Consider the following 25394-nt stretch of genomic DNA (forward strand, 5'->3'; position numbering starts at 1 on the left):
TAAAGTCCCAGCTATTATTACATTGTTGTTTATTTCTCCTTTTAGTTCTGTTAGTATTTGCTTTATGTATTTAAGGGCTCTGATATTAGTTGCATAAATATTTATAATTGTTATATCTTCTTGATGACTTACTATTGTCATTTTGTTCATTTTTTTCTGAATGCTTTGTAGATATTATTGTTCCTACTTCTTCTATCTTCCTTTGTTACTTGATGATAACTTTTTGTGGTAGTATACTTTGACTCTTTTATCATGATCTTTTATGCATCTAATCCAATTTTCTTTTGTGGTTGTCATGAGGCTTGCACAAAATATATTTACAACATTCTATTTTAAGCTAATAGCAACTTGATTTTGGTAGCATACAGAAACTTTATACTTTTATTTCTCCCACTTTCACATTTTAGGTTATTAATGATACAATGTACATCTTTTTATATCATGTATCCAATAACATATTATTGTAGTTATGATTATTTTTAATATATTTGTTTTTGAACTTTTAAATGAGAGTTGTAAGTAAATGATGCACCAGGGTAGGCCTCCTGGCTGGGCTATATGCCAAACAGGGCTGTTGGGTGGACTCTCTCATTGGGTGGGGATATTGGCTGTGCTTCACAGTCAAATGTGGCTACTAGCCAGGCTCTGTAATCATCTCTGGTCAGGCAAAGTCACAGGCTGTGTTCCATGGTGAGTGACTCCATATCTGGGCAGGGTATGGGCTGAGCTCTGCAACTGCCCCTGGTCAGATTGGATCTCAGACTGTGCTCTCCAACTGGACTGGACTCTGTGCTCAAGTAGGACTGCAGGCAGAACATCATGGTTAGGCAGGCCTCAGACTGGTTCCTATGATCAGGCAAGGCAACAGGCCCTGAAGTTGGACAAGACTACAGGCTCTGCTTCATGATTAGGTAGGCTGCTGGCTATGCTCTCTGGTCAAGAGAGGCCTCCCAGCTGTATCCTGCAGTTTGGTGGGGCTAGATAGTATATGCTGAGGTCTGGCAGGGTCACTGGGTTCCCTGTTGGGCAAGGCCATGGACTGGGCTCAGTAATAGGGTTGGGCTGTAGGCTGGGCTCCATAGATGGGCAATAATGTAGGGCTGACTCTATGCTTTCCTAGGTTCACTGTTTACACTCTCTAGTTATATTGGGCCAGATTATACTAAATAGTTGGGCAAAACTGCTGACTTGGCTCCCTGCCTATGAATGGCTATAGGATGGACTCTGTGGCTCCTGGATTTCCTGATCAGACAGGACTGCAAGCTATACTCAGCAACTGGGTGGGAATGCAAATTTGCTTCCCTACTGGGAGGGTGAGGCAACATAGAACAGGCTCAACAGCCAGTAAAGCCTGTTGGCTAGGGACCCAAATCAAGCAGAACTGCCAACCAAGTTCCCTGTTCAGGCACTGCTGCAAACAGGAATGTGATTTGCCAAGTTCTGAGCTTTGCTTGCTGTAAGCCCCACCCTCTTCCCCATCTCTATCTTAAACCCAGTGGTTAAGCCTCACAGATTCTCCAGTGATCTCTGTGAGGAGATACCCAAGAGGGCTTACTGGGAAGCATCCCACAATACTCAGAGGCTGGATGTCCACCTTGGGCTCTATATTCTTCCCCGCTGGAGAAATCATAGGTCCTGAGAGGACATTAGCACAGCCAGCCAGAGGGGCAATACAATCAGATGCAGTCACTCTTACTCTCCTAATGAGGTTCTTCTCAATCTCTGTGGACATGGAGGTGCTTCAGCCTCACCCCTGGTTTCTGTGATTTTCACAATGGTGTCTTGTCTATGGATAGTCACTGGTTGGTCTTCTTATATAGGGGAACTGAAGTTCAGAATGTCACCATATTGATTGTCACCTTTTCTATGTTTAATTTAAACAAATGCTTTGGTGCTTTAGATCTCATTGTTTCTTTGTTATTCAACAGTTTTTCTTTTCTATATGTGATACAATATGTATAGTTAGGAAAAAGGAAACCAAACTAGGCATTGCAGCAGAGGGAATTACAGAAAAGTGATCACACAGATGTTAGAGGCCTGAAAGAGCAAAACAAGAATAGAAAAAAATAACAATAAGCTGAGGAAACAGAGGAAAAATTAGGGGTTATCAGGTCCTGGAAGCTCATGAATCTTAGACTCAGATCTATGAGGGAGGGCCTCAAACACACAGCAAAATCCAGAATAACTAGAGTAGCTGCTGGAACATGAGAGCTGAACAAGGATTCTGGACACTGAACAGTGCTGGGGACACACTGGAGTTTAGGCCTAGTGAGAATGGAGGGACTTTGGTGAACATTCTGGCCATTCAGCTAAGGCCCTTTGGTAAAGAGGCAAAAAGTCAGGAGCGAAGTTGAAATAGACCCACCCTAACAAAGCCTAAAAACAAGCCTCATATATGCTAGTAATTTATTTATTTATTTATTTATTTTTTAATTATTTATTTATTTATGATAGTCACAGAGAGAGAGAGAGAGAGAGGCAGAGACACAGGCAGAGGGAGAAGCAGGCTCCATGCACCGGGAGCCCGACGTGGGATTCGATCCCGGGTCTCCAGGATCGCGCCCTGGGCCAAAGGCAGGCGCTAAACCACTGCGCCACCCAGGGATCCCCGCTAGTAATTTAACTGCCTGCCAGAACAAAACCTAACATTCTTTAAATACCTATAACATAATCCGAAGGATGAGTCCAAAGTTCCTTACTTGAAAAAGTGACAGAGACAGAATGTGAACCTAAAGGAAATTTAATGGAATGGCCAATATCAGAACCTGTCCATGAAAGTGAAGTAAAATTATACCATTATACTATGAACCAAGTGGATTTTTTTTTTTTTTTTTTTTTTTAGGAATCAAAGTTTTTCTAGGCATGATATCTCTCATATCAAAGAGATTTTGAATTGACAGTTTCCCACCACATTATAGTATTAATAAATAAATCAAAGTATAAAATAAAAAGTAAAAAAGCCTTTCCCTATTCTCAAGACTCAACCAGACCAACTAGCTTAATCCAATGCCAAATATTCAACCCAATTCAACAGACTTACTTGGCACCTATGTAGGTGTTTCCAGAATTATTTAGCCCACTGGCATTGGTTTCAAGGAGAGAATACCCAAACAATTATTATTTTCATGAGCACTTAGGTACCTGTTAGGTACTAAGTAAAAAAGATATGCATTGGGAACCCAAAATGAATAGAAAAAATATGATTCCTGCTTTTCAGGAACTCATATTACTGAGAGAGGTAGACATTTAAGCCAATAGGTACCGCAATATAAGTGCTGTCATACAGAGACAAGCACTGAGGGGGAAGACAAGAGGGTACATTTAACTTTCCACAGAGAATAAAGGAATATCAGGATAGCAGAGAGGAGCATAGCTTTGATGTCCAGACAAACATGGATCATTTTTGATACATGTCAAATAAGGATACTATCTACTCCACAGGGCTGCTGTGGGATTTAAAATGATGTACACCAAAAAAATAAATAATAAAATAAAATAAAATGATATACACCTACATACACACACACACACACACACACACACACACACATTCTATCATAGCGCCTGGCACTATGTTAAATAAACTATCATTGCTAAGGTGTGCAAGTTATCAATTTATTGGTTCTCCATTGTAGATTCACTCTTCTTTGCCCTGCATTTTGTGATAGTGGAAGCTTCTCCTTTGTCAGGGGGCAGAATCTCAAGCTTCATCAAGAGAGGGCACTGGAATGACCCTGCAAGGCAATGATAACAGTAAGACACTTCTATTTCAGGTACGGATCCTCTATTATTATTATTAACCACCAGAGCCCAGTAGCCGCACAGAAGAGTTCCAGCTGTGCCATTAGACCACTCTCTCTCCACCAGCAGCTGTATCCAGCCATACCCTCGCAATGGCAAGCCAGTTCTGGCAAACTCACATCCTCCAAGACCAGACCATTTCTAGAGAACAGTGCCAACCTACACCTCCGGCAAGTTTTTTCTCCATCTGAAGGCTGTGTGTATCTATGATAGGCACACTATCTTCCAAGAAGTTTAAATCTCCCTCTTTTAGTAGTGAACCAGCTTCTACTAGCTAATAATCCTTTATATTAAATTTGTCCTGCTCAAGTAATGGGTATGGTTTCTGCTCCTTAATGAACCCTGACTCACAGACACAGTTTATAAAAAAAGAATGAAACATGATATAAGGGAATGGCAGGTGGAAACGTATGGAGACCAGAAAAAGGCTAAGTCAAGAAATTTCAAGTAGCTCAGTACAATCAAAGAGTGGGCTGCCTGTGGGGCAAGATTGAGAAAGATCAGATTATGAAAATTTTTTTCAGATTAAGAAGTTAGTCTTCATTGTGTGAATAACAGGGATCCACGGTGGACTTCAAGTAAGAAACATGTCAGATTCGCATTTTACAAAAATCTCCCAGATGGCAATGTAGAGAATGATACGATGAAGCTAAAAACTTGGAGGGAGGCAAAGTAGAAGAACACTATGACTGACATTACTAGAACTCACTAACATTTCCAGGTCCCTCTTTTTCTAAGTACACAGGGACACGACATAATCCAGGCCATGCCCTGTAACTTCTGATGGCCACTGAAATGTTTAGAAACTGGTGTGAATCACTTGTGAGCAGAAATAGTTAAGAGCTGGTGCTTAATTATCTACACTCCCTTCTGCTGATGCAAACCTTAGGCCCCATATTGAGATGACAGAGTTATGAGACAGGGGGTTCTCCATCAACATAAGCCCTGAATGACAAGGCACAGAGGCCCCCTGCAGTACTGGTTTAGGGATCCCAAGGAGAAACAAGCCACTGTGATTTTAGGCCACTTAGGTTTGGGGGTTATATGTTAATGTGGCATGAACTAGCCTAGGGTCTACTCCTTTGGCTCTTCAGTACCCGCAGACACATTGCTACCCATATTTAAACATCAATGCAACAATAATAAAGCATGCTTCCATCTAAAATGATATTATTTTTCATACAAATGAATATCCTATCACTCACTCCCCAGAAGGTCCTAATAATCACCATGTCTATTTCTGGATGATGTTAACTTCCTCTCCTCATTTAGTTACAAAGCCATTAAAATATTCTGCATCCTAAATACTACATTGTAAAGTCAACCACCAACAAACACCCTAATTAATGTTAAAATATTAAAACATTCTAATATTTAAAAAGTTAAGAAAAAAAGCAAACTATATAATATGTACAACATTACATAACAAGTGTTTGTTATGTAATGATAAGCCGTCCTAGGACTTGGTGGTTTTAAAGACAACTGTTTTATTGCTCTGTGATTCTGTGCGTTGACTGAGATCATGTGGGCAGTTCTTCTGCTGGTCTCATCTGGGGCCTCTCATGTGGATGCCGTCAGATTACGGGTGGGGTTGGAGTCATCTCTTCAGATAACAGGGACATTATGACAACAGGGTCTCCCTCTTCATGTAATCTTTTCACAGGGTCCCTCCGGTAAGGTAGTCAAGCCTACTTCATGGTGGTTCAGGGTTCCCAAAAGCAAATGTCTCAAGAAGGATAAATAGGAAGCTGCTAGCCCTCTTAACAACTGGGTCTAGAATTGTTATGGCACCATTTTCACTGCATTCAAATGGTCAACATGAGTCACAGATCAACCCATACAGATATGTGGGAAGGACACATGAGCATTAATAGCAGGAGCTGTGGTTCACTGGGGGCCATCTTTGGAACCCAGCCCCACTAGGCTAGGTCCTCATTTCCATAATTCTTAGGGCTAGAAGCGCAAGAGTATTTGCCTCTCAATGCTCCACCTACCACCTTGGATTTTAACTGGTCCCTGGTTCCATATCCCCAAGAGACCACAGGCCCTGGGACAATCCCTGACACATTCCAGCCAACTAGGGATTATTTACTAAATAAGCATATTTTACAAATGTCTGCATCTATGTCATTTCAATGACTACATAGTTCCTTAGCTACTCAAGGCAAAAAACTCAATTTACTATTAATTAAAGTGTCACTAAATTCAATTGTAATCACTTTAATTTTAAAGCCAGTGAAAGATGTATTTTTAATTGTCATCCTAATAAGTAGGATATATACATTCTAATCAATGAGGTTTTCAAGTTTTGTGATTTTTTTTAACTTATATTTTACAGCCACTGAAAGAGACTTCCCAACCCATCTTCTGGGAAAGGAATAGGAGTCAAACTTTTTCCATTTAAAAAATACTCATGAGGGGATCCCTGGGTGGCTCAGCGGTTTAGCACCTGCCATTGGCTCAGGGCATGATCCTGAAGTCCTGGGATCGAGTCCCGCATCGGGCTTCCAGCATGGAACCTGCTTCTTCCTCTGCCTGTGTCTCTGTCTCTCTCTTTCTCTCTCTCTGTCTCTCATAACTAACTAACTAAATAAATAAATAAATAAATAAAATCTTAAAAAAATAAAATAAAATAAAAAATACTCATGAAATCATATATCAAAAAGATATCTGTACCCCCATGTTCACTGTAGCACTACTTGTAATAGCCAAGACATGGAAACAACTTGAGTGTCGATTTACAGATGAATTGATAAAGAAAATGTGGCACATGCATACACACAGGAAAACTATTCAGTCATAAAAAAGAAAGACATCCCGCATTCATGACGACATGTATGCATCTTGAGGACATTATGTTAAGTAAAATAAGACAGAGAAAGATAAATACTGTAAGATCTCATTTATATGTGGAATCCAAAAAAAAAAAAAAAAAAAAAACAAAAAAAAAAAAACAAAACCCATGGAAAAAGAGATCAGATTTGTAGCAGCCATGGGCAGGAGGTAAGAAATAAGAGAATCAAGTTAAAGTGGTCAAAAATCACAAATTTTCAGTTATAAAATAAACAAGTACTAGCGTGTAATGCACAAAAGGATGACTAGTTAATGCTGTATGGTATATCTGAAGTTGCTAGGAGAGCAAATCCTAAAAGATTTCATCACAAGAGAAAAAAGTCTTTTTTGTAACTATATGCGGTGATAGATGCTAACAACTAAAATTACTGTGATAATCACTTCCTAATATACACATATAGGAAGTAATTATGTTGTACACCTTAAACTTATACAATATTATATGTCAATTATTTCAAAACTGGGGGGGGTAGTTTTTTTAAATACTCCTATCTGCCAAGAAGTACCAGATCCCTCAAAACCATATTTGGTTCATTATCAAATACCATTTAGTTAAAAATCTCTATAACATTTAAAATAAAGGTTATAGAGTATAACTGATAGTTTACATGATCATATACTTCCTGTATATTATTTCCTTGAAGGTTAAAGGTCTATCTTTAGTGTTTGAAATTTTTGTTAACTCAGATACAATATTCTATGCATATTTTTTTTTCATTCCCAAATTTCATTTTCCCTGCTGGAAGGATTACTGGTGACTCAAAGAATACATTAAGGTAAATGGGGTGATGAAGGAGAGATTATTAACATGTCAAAACGTAGGTTATCTGACCTTAGTGACTCTGCTGGTGGTACTGACATACCTTAAGGAATCTCAAATTTATTTTGAGCACCTCTAGGTAGGTGTCTACTTTGTGTTGTTGAGGTCACATATATATATTACCTGATGGCTGAGGCAGTGTGAGCTAAGTCAAGAAAGCCTAGAATAAGGGACACGGTCAAGTACACCCAGTCCTGACATCCTCAAACACCTTTCAGATAGGAAAGGATTTCCAAAGAAAACACTTGCTTTACAAAGATCTGACAATGAATCTTTTTCTTGCCTATAAATTTTATTTGGGAATAGCAAAGTTAAAAATAAGTAATTATATTCTCCTACCCTTTATTTCCATTTGACAGAAAATAAAATTTCAAGCCCACTAGAACCTGGAGATGATCACTACATATCCTGGCCAATTGACCCACTGTTGCCCTAACTTCCCTGGTATCCCAACCGTCCACGTACATATAAGCACATGGCTAGTGATGCAGGTTCAGCAGATATGCCTGAGTAAATCTATTATGCTCATTACTTCCCAGGAAGAATCAAACCATAAGGAAGAGGGACAAAGGTCAAGCACAAGAGAAAGGTGGAATATGGAATTTACTGCAAGGCTGGGCACAGGAAATAGGCTGAGCTGATAGGGAATTTAATGAGAAGGAATTTAAAGGGAAATCCTGAAAACCCTAGAGCAACAAAAAAGCAAAAAAAAAAAAAAAAAAAGTTAGGATGGACTTCCACAAGGTTTTTTTTTTTTGGGGGGGGGGGATATATAAAGGGGTGAAAGATAAAGGCTAATTCACAGCTCTGTCTCCAGCAGTATTTACTCTTGCAAACTTAGTGGAGTCACGGGACAGGTGCAGGGACTAAGAAGCTGATCCAAGAATACAAAACTACTACCTTGCCTACTCCAATGCACCTTTCTTTCCCTCATGTCGGCTAATATTCACCTAGAAGGCACAAGCACAAAATAAATACCCACTGGTCAGCTGACTGAAAAGTTGTAAACAAACAAACAAACAAACAAGTCAGAGAATGAGGACACTGTCACTCCTCCCATCTCAAGGGTGGTAACCCCTCTTAGCCCCATAACCTTCCGTGCTCCTGCAGGCTCAGCTCTAGCCTCGCCCAAAACCGGAGCTCCCCACACCCCCATCCTTCTGGGGAGCCGAGTTCTCAGTCGCCCCCAAAACTGTGGCCCTGCAGGTGCAGAAACGGGGTTCGCATTTGCTCCTGGGGGAAAGGGGCGAGGCGGGCAGTAGGAGGGCGGGTAACCTGAGGTCATCCGGGCGGGGCGGGGTCCTCGGGACTGCGAAGCGCGAGGCGTCCGTGGCCCACCTGCCGGGTCGCGGGTCCGCACCCGCCCGGGGAGGAAGCACCCAGGGTCTCCCGGGGCGCACCCCGGGCGCAGCGCGCGCAGCATCCTCCGAGGCCGCCCCGGGTGCGGCCGCACCTGGCCCGCGCCGGCCGTGGGGGGGGGCGGGGGAGCGGGGAGGACGGCCACCAGGGTCTCCGCTGGCCCCCATCCCGGCCCTGCGCCGGCCGGACGAGGGGAAAGCCCTAGAGCAGGGGGCGCACCTCGGGCGGTTCGAGGACCCCGGGTCGCTGCGGCCGAGGGCTCCCGGAGCCGCCCCCCGCCCCCCGCCAGAAGTGCGTTACCTGGTGCCACGGTCACGGCTGGCGTCACAGGCACCCCAACCCCACCCTGCCGGCCCGCGGCGCCCCGCTCCCTCCCCCGCACCTGCCCCCGCTCGCCTGCTCCCCGGGCCGCAGGGGCCGACGACCGCGGGATCCCCCGCAGAGGCCCCCGCAGAGGCCACCAGCTCTGGGGAGCGCAGGGGAGACGCGGTCCCGGGCCGCTCCCAGGCCAATGTCCAGGTGCGGCCGAAGCCCGGAGTCACCGCTTGGCAGGACGCGCGCTGACGGCCCGGGGCTCGCGGGCCCCACCGGGGCGCCTCCTTGGCTCCCCGCTCCCAGCCCGAGGGCCGGGGTGGGGGGGGATTCTCAGCCCTCTGGGATCCCCCTGGGGCTAGGCCGCCGCTTCTCCACCTCTCTGCAGAAGGCTTCTCTCCTTCGGGTCCCGACACCTTGAGAAGCACAGCTGCTGATTCTGTTGGATGGAGTAGGGAGCGAGTTGGGGGGAGGGGGTGGGAATCAGCAGAACTTTAATAGTTATGGTAAAATTTGAGGCAAAAATCTAATTTCAGTCGATGTCCATGCAGTAGTGAGTGGCCTTTTATGGACGTGAACCTACATGTCCTCCACCTGGTGTTTAGGTTGTACTTAGGAACATCATCTTCTGCTTTGTGGATTTCTTTCGGTTGAAGCTCATTTCCATAGAATTTAAGTTGCTGCTTATTACTGATGTGATCATCTGAGGGTCCATAGACAGCCTCTAGGTGAGGAAGGAAGTGATTTCTATGCAGTGTTGAGTTGAACAAATTTAGCAGCATAAAGGATGTTTCCCGCCTTCCCTGAGGGAGGGTCACTGTGGTAGTGATCAAGGCAAGCTGACCACTGAACCAAGGGTGGCCTCCTTTTCTCTTCCAGCCTGTGCCTTCTTAATATAAAGAACCATGGAGGTCATTCACGGCAGGCCCTATTGTTGCAGAGAGCTCGAAGGGGCTGACCTACTGTCCAACACCTTCTACTCTAATGAATTGCACACCCCGCTACAAACAACTGCTCGCCCAACTGCCTCAGAGGACAGGTAAAACAAACACTAGAGAACATAAATCATTAAAGGGGGCTTTAATGTATTCGTTTATTTTTATATGTGGGAAAAACGGGGGGCTCTTCCGTTTATCACATCAGAGGGATGGCATAACATGACAATTAACTCAGCTGTAAACTGTCCACATGTTAGGAACTTGATCAAAAGTAAGTTGGTGTGTATTTTTACAAGGCAGACATCAGTTTCATCCACTACATTCCAGAACTCCAAAACGATCACTTCCATCATTTGAAAATTCATCTGTTTCAGTCAAACTTTTTATTTTATAAAGAGTAGCAGAGTGGTTCTCTATCGTCCCCTAACACCATCTGTTCAAAAACACTCCTGGAATCTGTTGTTCATAGTTGCTATCTAAATTTTTGCTTTACCAAATTTCCTGTAACACATTAATTACAAATTATTATTAAAACTGTACCTAACAGATATTGAGTGATTACTGTGAGTGGGCCCTGAACCAAATGCTTTGAATGTAGCAATTCTTTTAATCCTCACAACAACCCTATGAGATAATACTATTATTATCCCCATTTTACATATGAAGTAACGGATACAAGCAAGTAATTTTTCAAGATCTTAGTGCCAGCTTCCTTGAATAATTTTGAAGCAAAAAATTATCTCAAAACACTTGGACAGTGAAAAAATAGCCCATGTGGTTGTTTTGTTAATCATTTCACACGGCCAAACCTCTTGTTTAAGAGTTCCTTCTTTAAGAAATCACTAAGGAAGCCACCCAGACTCAGTTTACACTTCCAAAATGGGAGTGTCACTACCACACAGGCAATCCATCCCAATTTTGAATGCTACTGATCGTTAGGTAGTTTTCTTTCTACTGAGAACATTTTTTCCTCTTCCTAATTTCTACCTGCTGATCATAGTTCTTCTCTCCAAAGTCATGCGGAATAAGAATAATCTATCACCTCCATGACAGCAGCCCTTCAACAAGAGTTTGAAGATCCTTTGGCTTTGTAAGAGTTCTCTTTTCAGACTAAACAGTGGTTCTCTGCAGACTTCACACTTTCTTAAATGTAGGCTTTCACAAATATCTTGATCAGACTTCCATGGATCTAATCCAGTTTGTAAACATGCTCTTTATATGAAAAAAGAAGAAAGTTTTTTCCCCATAATTATAAAATTAATACATGTTCCCTATAAATAATTTAGAAGTCACGGACATCCATAAAGAAAACAATTTCCATTTTTGTAACAGAAGAAAAAGCATGAAATTAAACCACAAGGAAGAAAACCTCTGTATTTCCTTTATCCAGAGTAACCACCGGTAACATCTCGACATGTGTCTTCCCCATTTTTGAAAATATAAAGATCATATTTAACATATTTTTTGTAAACTGATATTTTCCCTTAATGAAAGGAATATTTGCATATTTGTGGGAAAGAGGACATTTCTGAGTCAGCCCATGCTGCACATGCTCTTCTGTTACCTGATTCCCAAAACTGACTACTTAAAGTAGTCTACTTGAGTACTTAAATTCCTACCTGAGTCAAAGGGAGCTCTTAGCAGACCATGCCTGATCTGGGGATAGGCAACTGTCCCTGGTTCAAAAGCATTGTAAAATTTTATATTTGGCCGAAAGGGATCTGAGTAGGAATTTAAGGCCGTTCTCTCTTATTAAATTCGCTATCCTCTCAAAACCACTATGTAAGGCTTTTCACTGAAATGTTTATCTCTCCTACCTAAATAGTCCTATGGTTGGTTAATAATTGGCTCTAAAACCTTTTAAATGGCATGAAATTTAAGAGAAGCATCTTTGAGAAAATATTTTATTATTTTATTAACTGATTATAAAATTAAACACATGTTCAGTTACCTATAAATTACAATAAGGTACTACTTCAAGCAAAAAGCAGGTTCAGCCATGTTCCTGATTCCTAATAACTAAAACTTGCTTTCCCTTTTATTCCATGTGAATTTTTTCCTATCCTAGTCCCCAAAAGGGAAAGCCAGGATGATCATGCACTCTCACAACCCCTCCTGTTAACTCCCTCTTACAAAGCAGCTGGGCAGCTTACAAAAATAGAAGTTCTCTTTTTCTTCTGAACTGCTCTGAAAAGTGGTCATCAGGGTAACATTGGCACCCCTACTCTGTGTGTACTGAGGCTCACCTTCAGAGCAAGGTCAGGCTGTAGCTCCCAATTCAAGCCTCAAGGTATTTTAAGAAGCAAAACAAGACAAAAAGCTCCTGGCCTTTAGGGGTTGCTCTTCATAGTGGTAAGGATGAATGTGAATCCTAGTGTATATTAGCTCTAAATAATTTAGAAGTCATGGACATCCATAAAGAAAACAAATTTTCCATTTTGGTAACAGAACAATTTACTTTTCTTAAACTTGGCCGTACTTATGGAGATGCCTTTTTTAAATATCAGAGGTATTCTGAAGGCCATTTTAACTGCAATGCAAAATAACTTCCTCACATCAGCATACCTCTTTCTTTTCAGAATAGGCAGTCTAGCTCCACTGTTACCCAGCACAGGTGTGCAGACAGGACACATCAGAACCACATGAGCAGCTTTCTAAAAATAGAGATTCCTAGCCTCAATCTGGAGATATTCTGGCTCATAAGGTCTGAGGTGGGTCCAGGAAATCTGGACTTTCAGGTTTTCAGCTTACTTTGAGAACCACTGGACCAGCAAAAAGCATTGAAAACAGTAACAAAACCAGGATTATAGTTCTGGCTTTCACCCATTGGCCAAAGGGCAGTTATTCTTTTTACTGTAGTTTCTTTCTTCACTGGTGTATTTTGGAGCAATTATAGTAGTCACTATTATATATACTCTGACTTGATCTTCTTTAAAAATATTAATAAGTAAGTGGTATTCTTTTGTATTTCTTCCATTGAAAATTTAAGAATGGCTGGCACGGCTATTCAAAATCATGACAGATGTCTATCTCTGTTTTCCATTCGGTTGACATCTCCTTACCTCTAGCAAGTTCTCTAGCTTATTAAGCAAACAAACATCAATTAAGGAAGTGCCCTAAGAATTGCTTAAGATTTCATCAAACATTCCCATTTGGTTTCTGGATTCATTCCATTGCTTTCAGATTCTTGAATTTCTTTTTATTACAAGTCCTCTGCCAACTAAAAATGAAAATATATTTGTTCAGAGCTTTTCTTTAATCATGCCTTCCAATAATTACTGGCTAAATTCAGCCCCCCAAGTAGAATGTAATGCTCCACAGTGACTCCAGAGCAAGATGCTTCATCTATAGGAAAACTATCACAAAAACAAGTAACAATAATTTTGTATGGCTAGAAATTGCAGTACTAACAATTTGTTATTTCCTTTGTTATGGAGACCTGCATTATTTAAGCTTTCAAGTCATTTAATTCTAAAACTTCAATATTTATTTCAATTCATTCCCTTTATAAGATGCTATTAGTATTAAAGCTAAGGGGGGAGGTACAGGAGACACTAAAATAAAGGAGAAATAGGACTTCTTTATGTTTTTGCCTTTTATTTTAAATGGTTTCCTGCAACTTACTAGCTTTAGATGGATGCCAACTCAAATGATTGATTAACATTATCTACTGGCTCATCTTCCTAGGACAATGTAATATATGGAGGTCAGATGTTGAGAAATTGACTCATCTAATTTAAATATAACTTTTTAAAATGTAGATATTAAAGCTTAGCTTGTCATAAATCAAATGTGTTTAAGTATTTTTCACTTGTCATGCCCTTCATACCATGTCTACTGATCATCGCCATAAAGCTGGTGAAGACCTCAGAGGTCTAAGAGCTGAATACTGCCATCCCTTCTACAGCACCCTAAATCAATGGTCACCCAGATTGTCCTTGACTAGCAAGTGCAGAGCTTGGTAAACTTCTATAAAGGGCCAGATAGTAAATGCAGTTGACCATTGAACAACACAGGTTTGAACTGCATGGATTCACTTACATGTAGATTTGTGTTGAGAAATACAGTACAGTAATATAAATGCATTTTCTTTAGCTCACTTTATTGTAAGAATACAGTATATGATACACATAACATACAAAATACCTGTGTTCACATGTGTGTACACTATTACAAAATAGTATAATCAACTATTTATGTTATCTGTTAAGGCTTCTGATCAACAGTAGGCAATTAATAGTTAAGTTTTGGGGGAGTCCAGAGTTATATGCTGATTTTCACCTGCATGAGGGGTTGGCACCCCTAACTCCCACATCATTCAAGAGTCAACTGTATGTTAGGCTGGTCTCTGTCAAACTACTCAACTCTACTATTGCACAGCAAAAAGCAGCCATAGACAAAAGATAATACATAATGAATGACTGTGGTTATATTCCAATAGAATTTTTCTTACAAAGACAGGCAACAGGTTGGATTTGGCCTATGAGCCATAGTTTGCCAACTCCTAATTAGTGACTTCCTATGATAAAGCATTCCGTTTATAAGACAGTGTTAGTTCTTTATTCCATTCAGCAGATATTTACAGGAGGATTACATTAAACCAAGTGCTCTGTTGGTACTAAGATGTTCCACAGTCCATACCACCCCTGTCTCTGCACTCCTCTCCCATGTTTCTAATTGACTCCCCACTGCACAGACATTATAATCCAAAGGGCTCTTAAGGTTCTCAGCTATTGTTCTTATTCTCCTCTCTTGCTTTACCCCTTACCAGAGCTCTTCTCTGCTATGCTGCAAATTCCTGAATTCTGTATCATCTCTATGGATTTAGTCCAAAATTCAACCCCATTTTCTTAGCCCTTAAGATCTAGGTAAGTTCCACTCAAATCTTTATTCTGTACCTTCTGGAAGTCTAAAGCCTTCCTCAAAACTTTCCACATTCCTAGGATAGGGGTGGGGGTAGGCATTAATAACCTTGTTTTGGTTTCCTTTGGTTTCACTTTTGCTGCTTCTGTTCAATGACACTTTGACCCAGCTGTGAAACACAGTCATCCTCCAGTTTTCTCCAAAGACCTTATCCACACAGCATTTGTGAGCCTGGTAAACTTCCCTGATCAGTTAGGGGTCAAAAGGAAGAATCACATGACACCGTATAACACATAACTTAAGGTCCCTTCTTAGCCATCACTTGTGTATTCTCAAAATTTCTTGAGCCCAGCTGTCACCAGGGTTCCTCACTGAGCTTTTCACTCAGTGCAGTACCCAGCCTCCTAATACCTTGCTGGCTTGTCCCTTCTTCATCTCCCTTTACTGTACTTTTCTTTCATTTTCCTCTCACAAGAGCAAAAAACTAAATCCTTCCCACTGCAAGGCAGCTTAGTCAGTCTTAGGTGGCTCACTGTCTTACCAACACCCATACTTGCAGACTCTCAATCTCTATACCAAGTGGCCTAACAAAATATTTTATAAAACAAAACAGATCCTTTCTAAAGAAGGGTTCTGGAGCCAACACTGTCAGGAATTTTTTCAATTCCATAATCTTTCTAACCTCTATGCCTTTGACATGTTATTCCCCCACCTGGATGTCCTACTCATTCTTTAGAACTCATCTTAGACAGTGATTTCCCCCAAGAGTCCTTCCTCCAGAAAGGAATCTTGTTGGTTCTACAAGGTGCCTCGTGGTCTACTACCTATCTTGGACCACTTAAAACCAAGGTCAAGTCATGGCTGACACAAATCTGGGCAAAAGACAAGAGAGGTAGTCTACTTCTAACTTATCTTTAATATGGAAGAGTAACTTTTTGGAGCTTATTGTGGAGATAGTCTCCTTTAGATTTCTCACCTGGCTGATTTCTGTACCCTTCACCCAGCGACCTCTTACAACAGAAATGAAATTTGCAAGAGTTGACATTGCCCTAATGGCAAAAGTGGCTCCTTTTTTTGTTTACCTCTCTGGAGTCCTATATTCCTCTTATGGAGCTCTGGTAACTCTTTCCAGACTTATTAACAATGAGTTGCTTTTTAAAAGATGTTTCTCTTTTTTCCTTTTTGCATGCTTTTGGTCTGTCTTCTCCAGGTAAATCAATAAGGTCAAACAGAAATAGAATTACACTTCTCCAAGAAAAGTTAATCCAAAGTAATTAATCCCCTTTTTAAGATTTTCATCTCATTGTCTGCCCTCAAGGAAAATAACCTAGTCAATAAATATTTGTTAGGCATTATATATTTGCAAGACACTATGCTATATCCTGAGGATTCTGTAGTGAGTATGACAGAGTCCTTGTCTATGGTGACTTTCTGCTGTGCTATGGAAACTGTGACGAATCAATTTTTCTTTATTCTGTACAGTATTATATTGTTCATCTCTTGGTGATAGATTATCAGTTTATTATAAAAGGATGTAACACAGAAACAGCTAGGTGGAAAAGATGCATAGGGCAAGGTATGTTGAAAGGCGCATGGTGCTTCCATGCTCTCTAAATGTACTACTCTCCTCCACATCTCCATGTATTTACCAACCCAGAAGCTCCCTTTTCAGCACTTTTGGTTGTTTTCAGTGGAAAGGATAGTCCAAATAATCTAGACTGTCATTACTGGAAACTGGGAGTCATTTTTTTTCCTTGCTAATTAGGAAGCAGATTTCCACATATTCTTAAGTGTTTTGTGAGGCCTCCTTCTAAGGAAGAAGCTTTCATTCCTGTGTGACAGGCTACAGTCCAGGAAACAAACCATCTCTTTGGCTTCACTCATTCAACAGACTCCAATCACTACTTCCTACAAAGCATGTTTACAACAGTGAACCAGTTAGACTCCCTGCCTTCCACCCTCTTAAGAAAGACCAGAGAAAGTCATCTGAATTAACAGTTTTCAAGATCAAACTAAGGCCTACCAGCCAATTTATGAAATTTCCACATCTCCAGTCCACTGAATGTAAGGGATGAGACCTGATTCCTAGGAAAGGTAACTGTGGAATGGAGCAATGCTTTTATAAAACTTTAGCATGCATAACAATCATCTAGAGAGGGCTTATGAAAACAGATTACTGGGGCCCACCCCCAAACATTCTGATTCCTAGCTATGAGGGAGAGCCTGAGAATTTATATTTCTAGTAAGCTTTTTTTTTTAAGATTTTATTTATTTACTTACTTACTTACTTACTTATTTATTTATTTATTTATTTATTTGAGACACACAGAGAGAAGCAGAGACATAGGCAGAGGGAGAAGCAGGCTTCCCATTGGGAGCCTGATGCGGAACTTGGTCCCAGGACCCTGGGATCACAGCCTCAGCCAAAGGCAGACACTCAACCACAGAGCCACCCAGGTGCCCCTTTGGTAAGTTTTTAAGAGATGTCAACGTTGGGGCACCTGGGTGGCTAGTTGGTTAAGGGTCTGACTCTTGGTTTCTACTCAGGTCATAATCTCAGGGTGCTGGGATCTAGCCCAGCATCAGGCTCCATACTCGGCAGGGTGTCTGCTGGAGGATTCTATCACTCCCTCTTCTTCAACCCCCTCACTCCCTGGTGTGCTCTCTTTCTCTCAAATAAATAAATCTTTAAAAGAGAGAGAGAGAGGGCAGCCCGGGTGGCTCAGCGGTTTAGCACTGCCTTTGGCCTGGGGCATGATCCTGGGGACCCGGGATCGAGTCCCACGTCGGGCTCCCAGCATGGAGTCTGCTTCTCCCTTTGCCTGTGTCTCTGCCTCTGTGTGTGTGTGTGTCTCTCATGAGTAAATAAATAAAATCTTTAAAAAAAAAAAAAAAAGAGAGAGAGAGAGAGATGCTGATGCTGCTGGTCCATGGTCCACACTTTGAGAACCATTACGGGATCTCTAGATAAAGCTTAGGAGCAAGTGCTTCTGCTCCTTTACAGGACTCTCCATTTTTAAAAAATCAAAAGACAATCTCTATGTCCATCAACAGATGAATGGATATTGAAAATGTGATATATATATATATACACTCAACCATCGAAAAGAATCAACTCTTGCCATTTGCAACCATATGGATGGAAGTAGAGGATATTATGCTAAGCAAAGTAAGTCAGAGAAAGACAAATATATGATTTCACGCCTATGTGGAATTTAGAAAACAAAACATGAATATAGGGAAAGGGAAGGAAAAATAAGATGAAAACAGAGGAAGACAATCATAGGAGACTCTTAAAGATAGGAAACAGAGGTTTGCTGGAGGGTGCACTTGATGGAATGAGCACGTGGTTGTTATATGCAACTGATGAATCACTAAATTCTACCTCTGAAAATAATAATACACTAGATGTTAATTAAATTGAATTTAAATTAAAAAAAAATCTCTAGCCAAGACCACTCAATGGAGAAAGAATATTCTTTTCAACAAATAGTGCTGGAACAGCTGGTTAAAAGAATGAATTGTATCCTTATCTCACACCATGAATAGAAATTAACAACAAATCAACATGGATCAGAGACTTAAATGTGTAAGAGCTAAAACTATAAAAACTATTAAAAGAAAACATATGGGTAAATCTTCATGATCTTGGATTCAGCACTATATTCTTGACAGTAAAAGCATAAGAAACAAAATAAAAAATAGATAAACTGAACTTTATCAAAATTAAAAACTTTTGTGCTTTGAAGGACACTACCAAGAAAATGAAAAGACAACATATAAAGTAGGAGAAAATATTTGCAAATCATATATCTGAGAAGGGACTTGTATCTAGAAGTGTTACAACTCAGTAATAAAAAGAGAACCCAATTTAAAAATGGCAAAGGATCTGAATAATAGACATTTGTCCAAAAAATATGTACAAATGGCCAATAAGCAAAAAGTTGCTCAACAGCATTAGTCATTAGGAAAATGCAAATCAAAACCATAAAGAGCTACTACTACAAATGTACTAGGAAGGCTTATATGAAAAAAGAAAGTAGATTAGTGGTGGCTTTGGGCTTTGGGGGAAGGGCAAGTGGGGAAATGAAGGCAAACAGAGTATAAGGTTTCTTCTTGAGGTGATGAAAATGTTCTAAAATTATGATGGTAGTTGTACATATTTGTGAATATACTAAAAACCATTTAATTGTACACTTTAAGTAGATGAATGGTATGGCATGTAAATTATCTCTCAATAAAGATGTTTAAAAGAAATACGCACATGGACTCCAACTGTAAAAAAAAAAAAAAAGGTATCTCTAAGCCCTCAAGAATTTAACCTTGTTCCTTCAGCAATCTGATGATGCCTAAATAACCAGTGTCTCTCATAATCTACTCGGCACTGAGAATTCTGTTTAAAAATGCAATCTAAAAATAATACTGAAGCTGTAGGAATTTTAGTTGTTTGTCTTAATCTGTTTTGGGTGCTATAACAAAATACCACAGTGTGGGTGGCTTCTTATAAACAACATTATTTCTCACAGTTCTGGAGGCTTGAAGTCCAAGATCATGATGCCAGCATGGTCCCATTCTGATGAAAGCCTTCTTCCTGGTTCAAAGCTGGCACCTTCTTGCTGTGTCCTCACATGGCAGGAGGGGCTAGCGAGCTCTCTGGGGTCTCTCTTTTTTTTTTAAATTTATTTATTCATGAAAGACACAGAAAGAGGCAGAGATATAGGCAGAGGGAGAAGCAGGATCTCTGCAGGGAGCCTGATGTGGGGCTCAACCCCAGGACCCCAGGATCATGCCCTGAGCCAAAAGCAGACCCTCAACCACGGAACCACCCAGAGACCCCAGAGGGTCTTGACCTAGGCACTGAGTAAAGGCCCCACTTTCTTGTATCACCACATTGAGCATTAGGACTTCAATATATGAATTTTGGATACAAAAATATTCTGACCACAGCATTCCATGTTGAAATGATTTCAAAAGTCTCTTTCTTCACAGGTATCAGGAATTAAGGGAGTCACTTCAACAATGTAGACTTCCGTGGGGTGCTGAAAGGGAATATGGTGGCATAATACCCATTTCACTCCCTGAGGAACACAGGCCAAAATATCGTTTCATGGGCAAAGGGCATAAGCATTATGGATTTGGTGGAGAAACCTGGCCGAGGTAAGTAACTTTCTGCCCTTTACAGAGAGGTCTTTATTTTTCATTTTTCTTTCTTTCTATGGTAAGTCCTTTGTTAAATTAAATCTACCTCCACACTTACTGCTTTTACTGTTTATGACAAGATGCAGATGGAAAAACTAATTACATAACTTCTAATTGTGAAATAATTTTTTAAAAATCTGCATTTATGGATGTCTTTGCTATCCTTAGAGATGTTTAAGTATTGCAATCAGAAATTTTGATTAATTCCCTTGCTAATCACATTTTATCTAAAACTAAATGGGACTATTCCTGAGAGACATTAAATTAAAAATGTTTTGCTTGCGCAAATAGCTGGCCTAATTTGTACAGATGTGGTTGGTTTTTGGAACTTTTGATTTCTAATTTGTTCATCAATCTGTAGTCATTAGAATCTGCTGGGCACCATTTTCAAATATTAAAGTATTTCAATAATCATTTGTAACTCTTAAAAGTCACTCAGCAACTTTATTCAAAACACATTAAAACTGAGGAGAAAGCAAAAAAAATCTGAGCAGCAGATTGTCACATTAATTGTTCACTAAAAATATGAAATTTTTTTAAAAACTATGAAATTTACTCAAGCACAATCTATCAAACCTTCATACAGAGCCTACTGCTCCTGCTTTATCTAACAATCCTGCTTACCTAGTTTACTAACAATCTAACTAGTTTTTTGTTCTAAAGCAATTAAAAAAAAAATAAATTAGGAAAGACAAGCTGCACATAGAAAGAGCAACAGCCAAAATAATGACAGATGGCAGCCGACAACCTTCCTGAAGCCTCAATGAAGCAATAAGAAGCAGACAAGTGAAAAGGCCTGTCAGTCCAATTGGAAAGATGCAAATATTGACACACTATAGATAGCAAGGGCCTCAAGATCATGGCTTCATCCAACAGATTTTTTTTAAGTCCCCACTCTCATGGAACTTACTTTATAATATAAAATAAATAGATTTATAATACTTTTGTGAAGAGACTATTGTTATCCTGGTTTTACAATACACAGAGACACCTGGAAGATTCAGTACCTTTCCTGGATCAGACAACTGTGAAGTTGTGGAACGGGAAATGGAGTCCACGTTTCTTGGACTCCAAAGCTCAAGCAAGTTCTTTTCATCTGTCCATTCCATTCATTGTTTACTCAATAATAATATTCAAAATGTTACTTAAAAATAAAAATATTCATTTGTTCAATAATTTGAGTACAGCAAGCATTGTTCTAGATACTAGAGGTATGACTCCTTACAGAGCTTACATCTATTATCTTCAAAATTTAGGTATTAAAAAATGCACAACATTCTAAAAGGATCAGAATTATATTCATGGAACTCCAGAGTGCAAAAAAGAGAGCCAAAGATGAGTTTCTTAAGGGAAACCCAGGTTGAAATGGGAGGTTTGTGTTTCGTGCCTCATTGAATGCAGCCTAAGGCCACTGGGAGATGAAGTAGTTGTTCCAATTAGAACACCCATCATCCACACCTCAGAAATGCAGGTTCCTGTGTTCTGTTCTCTTCACAGCCTTTTATGTTAAATATTACTGTTTTGGCATATTTATCTCTTAAAAATTTATTTAAGGCAAAGTCCTACTTTCTGATACAAAGCATATCCCTTGACAAACAGCTACAGAATAGGGTTTTACTTATTTCCTATTAGGAAATAACGTCTGTCACAGTATTTTTCTTTTCTCCCCAAAAAGAGCCTTTTAAACAGAATAGCAGATTATTCTCCAGCTGTCTGTGGGGTCAGGCCTCATCTGATCCATAAAAGCTTGTGCTGACAGTCGTGCCCTACCACTTTCCATGGAGGGCATGTGCAGTGGGCTATTGTGGCGCCACACATACACCACTGTATGCATGGGGAACAGGATCACTCCTGTGCCTCACCAACCCCTCAGTCAAAGGACTCGGTAAACTGAAAGTACCTACTTCTAAGTTAAATGTCTAGTGAGATGTCTTACTATATGTCATCTGAGGTTAAGAACATAAAAGAATGTGGCTTACTAATGAAAATATAATCACATACATTTATATACACATGTTCCAATGCAGCCTACCCCTTCCAACATCACTCTTCCTTCTGACACTTTATGACATTCTCTAAATAAAACTCTTTTGAAGGAACTTTAACAGTATCTACTTAACAATAGGTGCAAGTATCAGAAATTCCAAGCAAAGTTTTCATCACCTAAACCAGCGTACATTTGCTTTGAAGAATGAAGTTACGAAGTAATAATTTATAACTCTTTGCACTTCCATAAACACTTTAAGATTTTATTTATTTATTGAGACAGAAAGAGAGAATGCAAGCAAGTGTGAAAACCAGGGCAGGGGCAGAGGGAAAGAGAATCTCAAGCTAACTGTACACTGAACTTGGAGCCCACATGGGTACAATCTCAGGACCCTGAGATCAGGACCAGAGCTGAAATCAAGAGTCAGGTGCTTAACCATCCAGGCACTCCCATAAATACTACTGAGCTTGGTAAAGTAGCATAGTTTTTACTTTGTTTAAGATAAAGGAAATGAGGGACACTTGGATGGCTCAGTGGTTGAGCATCTGCCTTCGGCCCAGGGCGTGATCCTGGAGTCCCGGGTACAAGTCCCACATCAGGCTCCCTGCATGGAGCCTGCTTCTCTCTCTGCTTGTGTCTCTGCCTCTCTCTGTGTGTCTCTCATAAATAAATAAAATCTTTAAAAAAAGAAAAAGGAAAAGGAAATGAGAGGCACCTGGGTGGTTTAGTCGATTAAATGTCTGCCTTCAGATATGATCCCCCAGGGTCCTGAAATCCAGTCCAGCATTGGGTTCCGGGCTCAGCAGAGAGTCTGCTTCTCCCTCTCTCTCTGCCCTTCTGCCCCTCTGCCTGCTTGTGCTCTCTCTGAAATAAATGAATAAAATTTAAAGAAAATAAAAGGGAACTAGATCTTCCTCTAACATGTTTGGCAAATGTTAAAGAGCTTCTAAATAGATTATATAGTGTCCTGTGAACTAAAGAATATTTTGAAATAATGATAGTAGTAGTGGTGATGGTGGTGGTAATGCTTGAAGGTCAATGCTTATGAAACAAAATCACAGAATATCCCTCTCCTGTTACCTAAAAGTGAAATAAATAGGAAATTACCAGCAGCCCCCAAATAGTAAAAGGAGAACAACCTTAAAGCCATTCATTTTAAATGTGCCAAGGAAAGAAAATTTCTGTGTAGTTTATTTCAGTTCCTAACTGCTTCTCAAGAGGGCATTTGGAGCAGGGCAGTTCTTTGTTCTATACGTTGCAAGATATTTAACATCTCTGGCCCTTGCCCTATAAATACCAGTCTCATTCATTGTGACAACCAAAATAAAACTGGCCATGCCTATTTCCAGATTCTTCCAGACTCTCTGCTGGAGGTATAGAGGGAAGCCACATTATTGGTTGAGAGCTGCTACATCTAACCCCAATTCCAACACTCCAAATGCATACAGAGACAAGGTAAATCAACAAAATCCTGATAATTCTCCAATTTGAAGAGAAGGTTAAAAGACTGTGTAGGCAATCCTATTAGAATAGAAAAAAGACTCAAGAGTAGAAGCCCCTATTTTAAAACATCGAGATCTCAAGAGAGATAAAGTTGTACAGAACGTGTACTCTTCTAGAATACTGTGTTGACTTGAGGGAATGAGCAGAAGCCCAAGGGTATGGCTACTTCTCTAACTTAAAGGAAAGAGCCTTACAGAGGACATTTAACAGGATCTTAGATGGGAGTATACCCAAAATGCTTGTATTCTATCTGATACAGTCTCAGCACTTACTCTCTGCCACCTCCATGCCATCAAGCTAAAGAAACATGAAAACAACAATATTCAGTCATCAAGCTTTTAGCACAGACAGAAAGGCAAACTTATTTCAGATGACATAATCAAGAATTCACTCACACTATATCATAGCAAATAACTGGGTTTAGACAGAGCTGTCCAAGTAAACACACATAATACACAGCATGTGGTAAGGCGATTTTGTAACCAGGAAGACAAAAGAAAAAATATGACACACATATATATTATATATATTACATATGTAATATGTTTTTATATATATTATATTATATATAATAAAATTATATCTATATAAAAAAATATTTTTTTAATATATAAAACATATGAAGAAACTAGTCTGAGAAAAAACACAGCCCAGGAAACAAAAGTAGATTCTCTACAAAAGGACAAAATAAGTATGTGAATCCAATAAAAAAATGAGATGATTAAATAATAGAACATTATAAAAGGGAAGATCACAGGGCTAAGGGGAAAAATGAGAAAACAACTACACAAAAGCACTCACAGATCTAGTACAAAAAGAAGCAGCAAGAAACAGAATAGATGTCACTGAAAATTGATATAATGGGCTAAAGACAATAAATCACAGAGAAGGCAGAGAAAAAAGTTATGGATATTAAAGAGTTAAAAAGTGATGGCTATTGGGCAGCCTGGGTGGCTCAGCGGTTTAGCACCATCTTCAGCCCAAGGTGTGATCCTGGAGACCTTGGGATTGGGATCAGTCCCATGTCGGGTTCCCTGCATGGAGCCTGCTTCTCCCTCTACTCGTTTCTCTGCCCTCTCTCTTTATTTAATAAATAAAATCTTCAAAAAAAAAAGTGATAGCTATTAAGAACAAGCATAATTATCATAAGGAAAACTTATGTCCCAAAGGAAGAGCATGTAACAAGTAAAACAAGTAATAAGTTAATCTAACAGAAAAGGTACTCGGAGATATACAAGTATCTATACACAGTATTAATATTATTAGTATTCTCTTGAAATTAAGAGCTGACTCTGAAAATCAAAAGGATGTACAATGTAACAGAAAAAAATTGGAGTGAAACTACTGAAATTGAGATACAACTTGGTTATATTATTTTATTCTTAAAGAAAGAAGCCTGTGTTCTTAGGCTACTCACATTCAAATCAAAGTCTAGTGCAGATATGGATGACTGACAAAACTTAGGGCACACATTTGCACCCTGATTGCTCAGGAGGCTGGAAAGCAGGTTTTCTGGATTCTTCCTGGGCAAGTGAAGTGTGAGAAATTAACAAAATGTACAGAGGGTATGATGAAGATGTAAGCCATCTGTGCCAGTCGACTGCCATGCTAAATAACAGCAGCAACAGAAATAATACACTTTTCTATTCAACATGAGTTCCGTGGACCAGCAGCATCTAGGAAATGGTGAATGCAAAATCTTGGACCCCACCCCAGATTGACTGAGACAGAATCTGCATTTCAAGAAAATCCCTAAGGT

At 39.9% G+C, this 25394-nt stretch overlaps 1 protein-coding gene and 1 long non-coding RNA gene across 10 annotated transcripts in view; one reads left to right on the plus strand and one right to left on the minus strand.

Moving 5' to 3' along the window:
* Positions 1-3594: 3594 nt before the first annotated feature.
* LOC144288737 (uncharacterized) overlaps positions 3595-25394 on the minus strand; it is a 55300-nt gene continuing 33500 nt past the window's right edge. For all 4 annotated transcript variants that reach the window (XR_013356721.1, XR_013356719.1, XR_013356722.1 and 1 more), the window contains 2 exons: positions 22848-22996; positions 3595-3734 (listed from right to left, as the gene is read on the minus strand). This is a non-coding gene — a long non-coding RNA (uncharacterized LOC144288737). The remainder of the gene's footprint in view (positions 3735-22847; positions 22997-25394) is intronic.
* SPMIP4 (sperm microtubule inner protein 4) overlaps positions 9196-25394 on the plus strand; it is a 34991-nt gene continuing 18792 nt past the window's right edge. Inside the window, exons 1-4 of one of the 6 annotated variants that reach the window (XM_077856484.1) lie at positions 9196-9352; positions 10025-10184; positions 17268-17414; positions 19936-20103. In XM_077856484.1, the coding sequence (XP_077712610.1) occupies positions 10051-10184; positions 17268-17414; positions 19936-20103 (449 nt within the window). In that variant the 5' untranslated portion in view covers positions 9196-9352; positions 10025-10050. Of the gene's footprint in view, positions 9353-10024; positions 10185-14854; positions 14952-17267; positions 17415-19935; positions 20104-23481; positions 23588-25394 lie in introns of those variants that run through there. The other 5 variants (XM_077856487.1, XM_077856489.1, XM_077856486.1 and 2 more) reach the window with 5 other exon arrangements.

This window comes from Canis aureus, chromosome 18 (assembly GCF_053574225.1).
Source record: "Canis aureus isolate CA01 chromosome 18, VMU_Caureus_v.1.0, whole genome shotgun sequence".
Taxonomy (NCBI): Eukaryota; Metazoa; Chordata; class Mammalia; order Carnivora; family Canidae; genus Canis; species Canis aureus.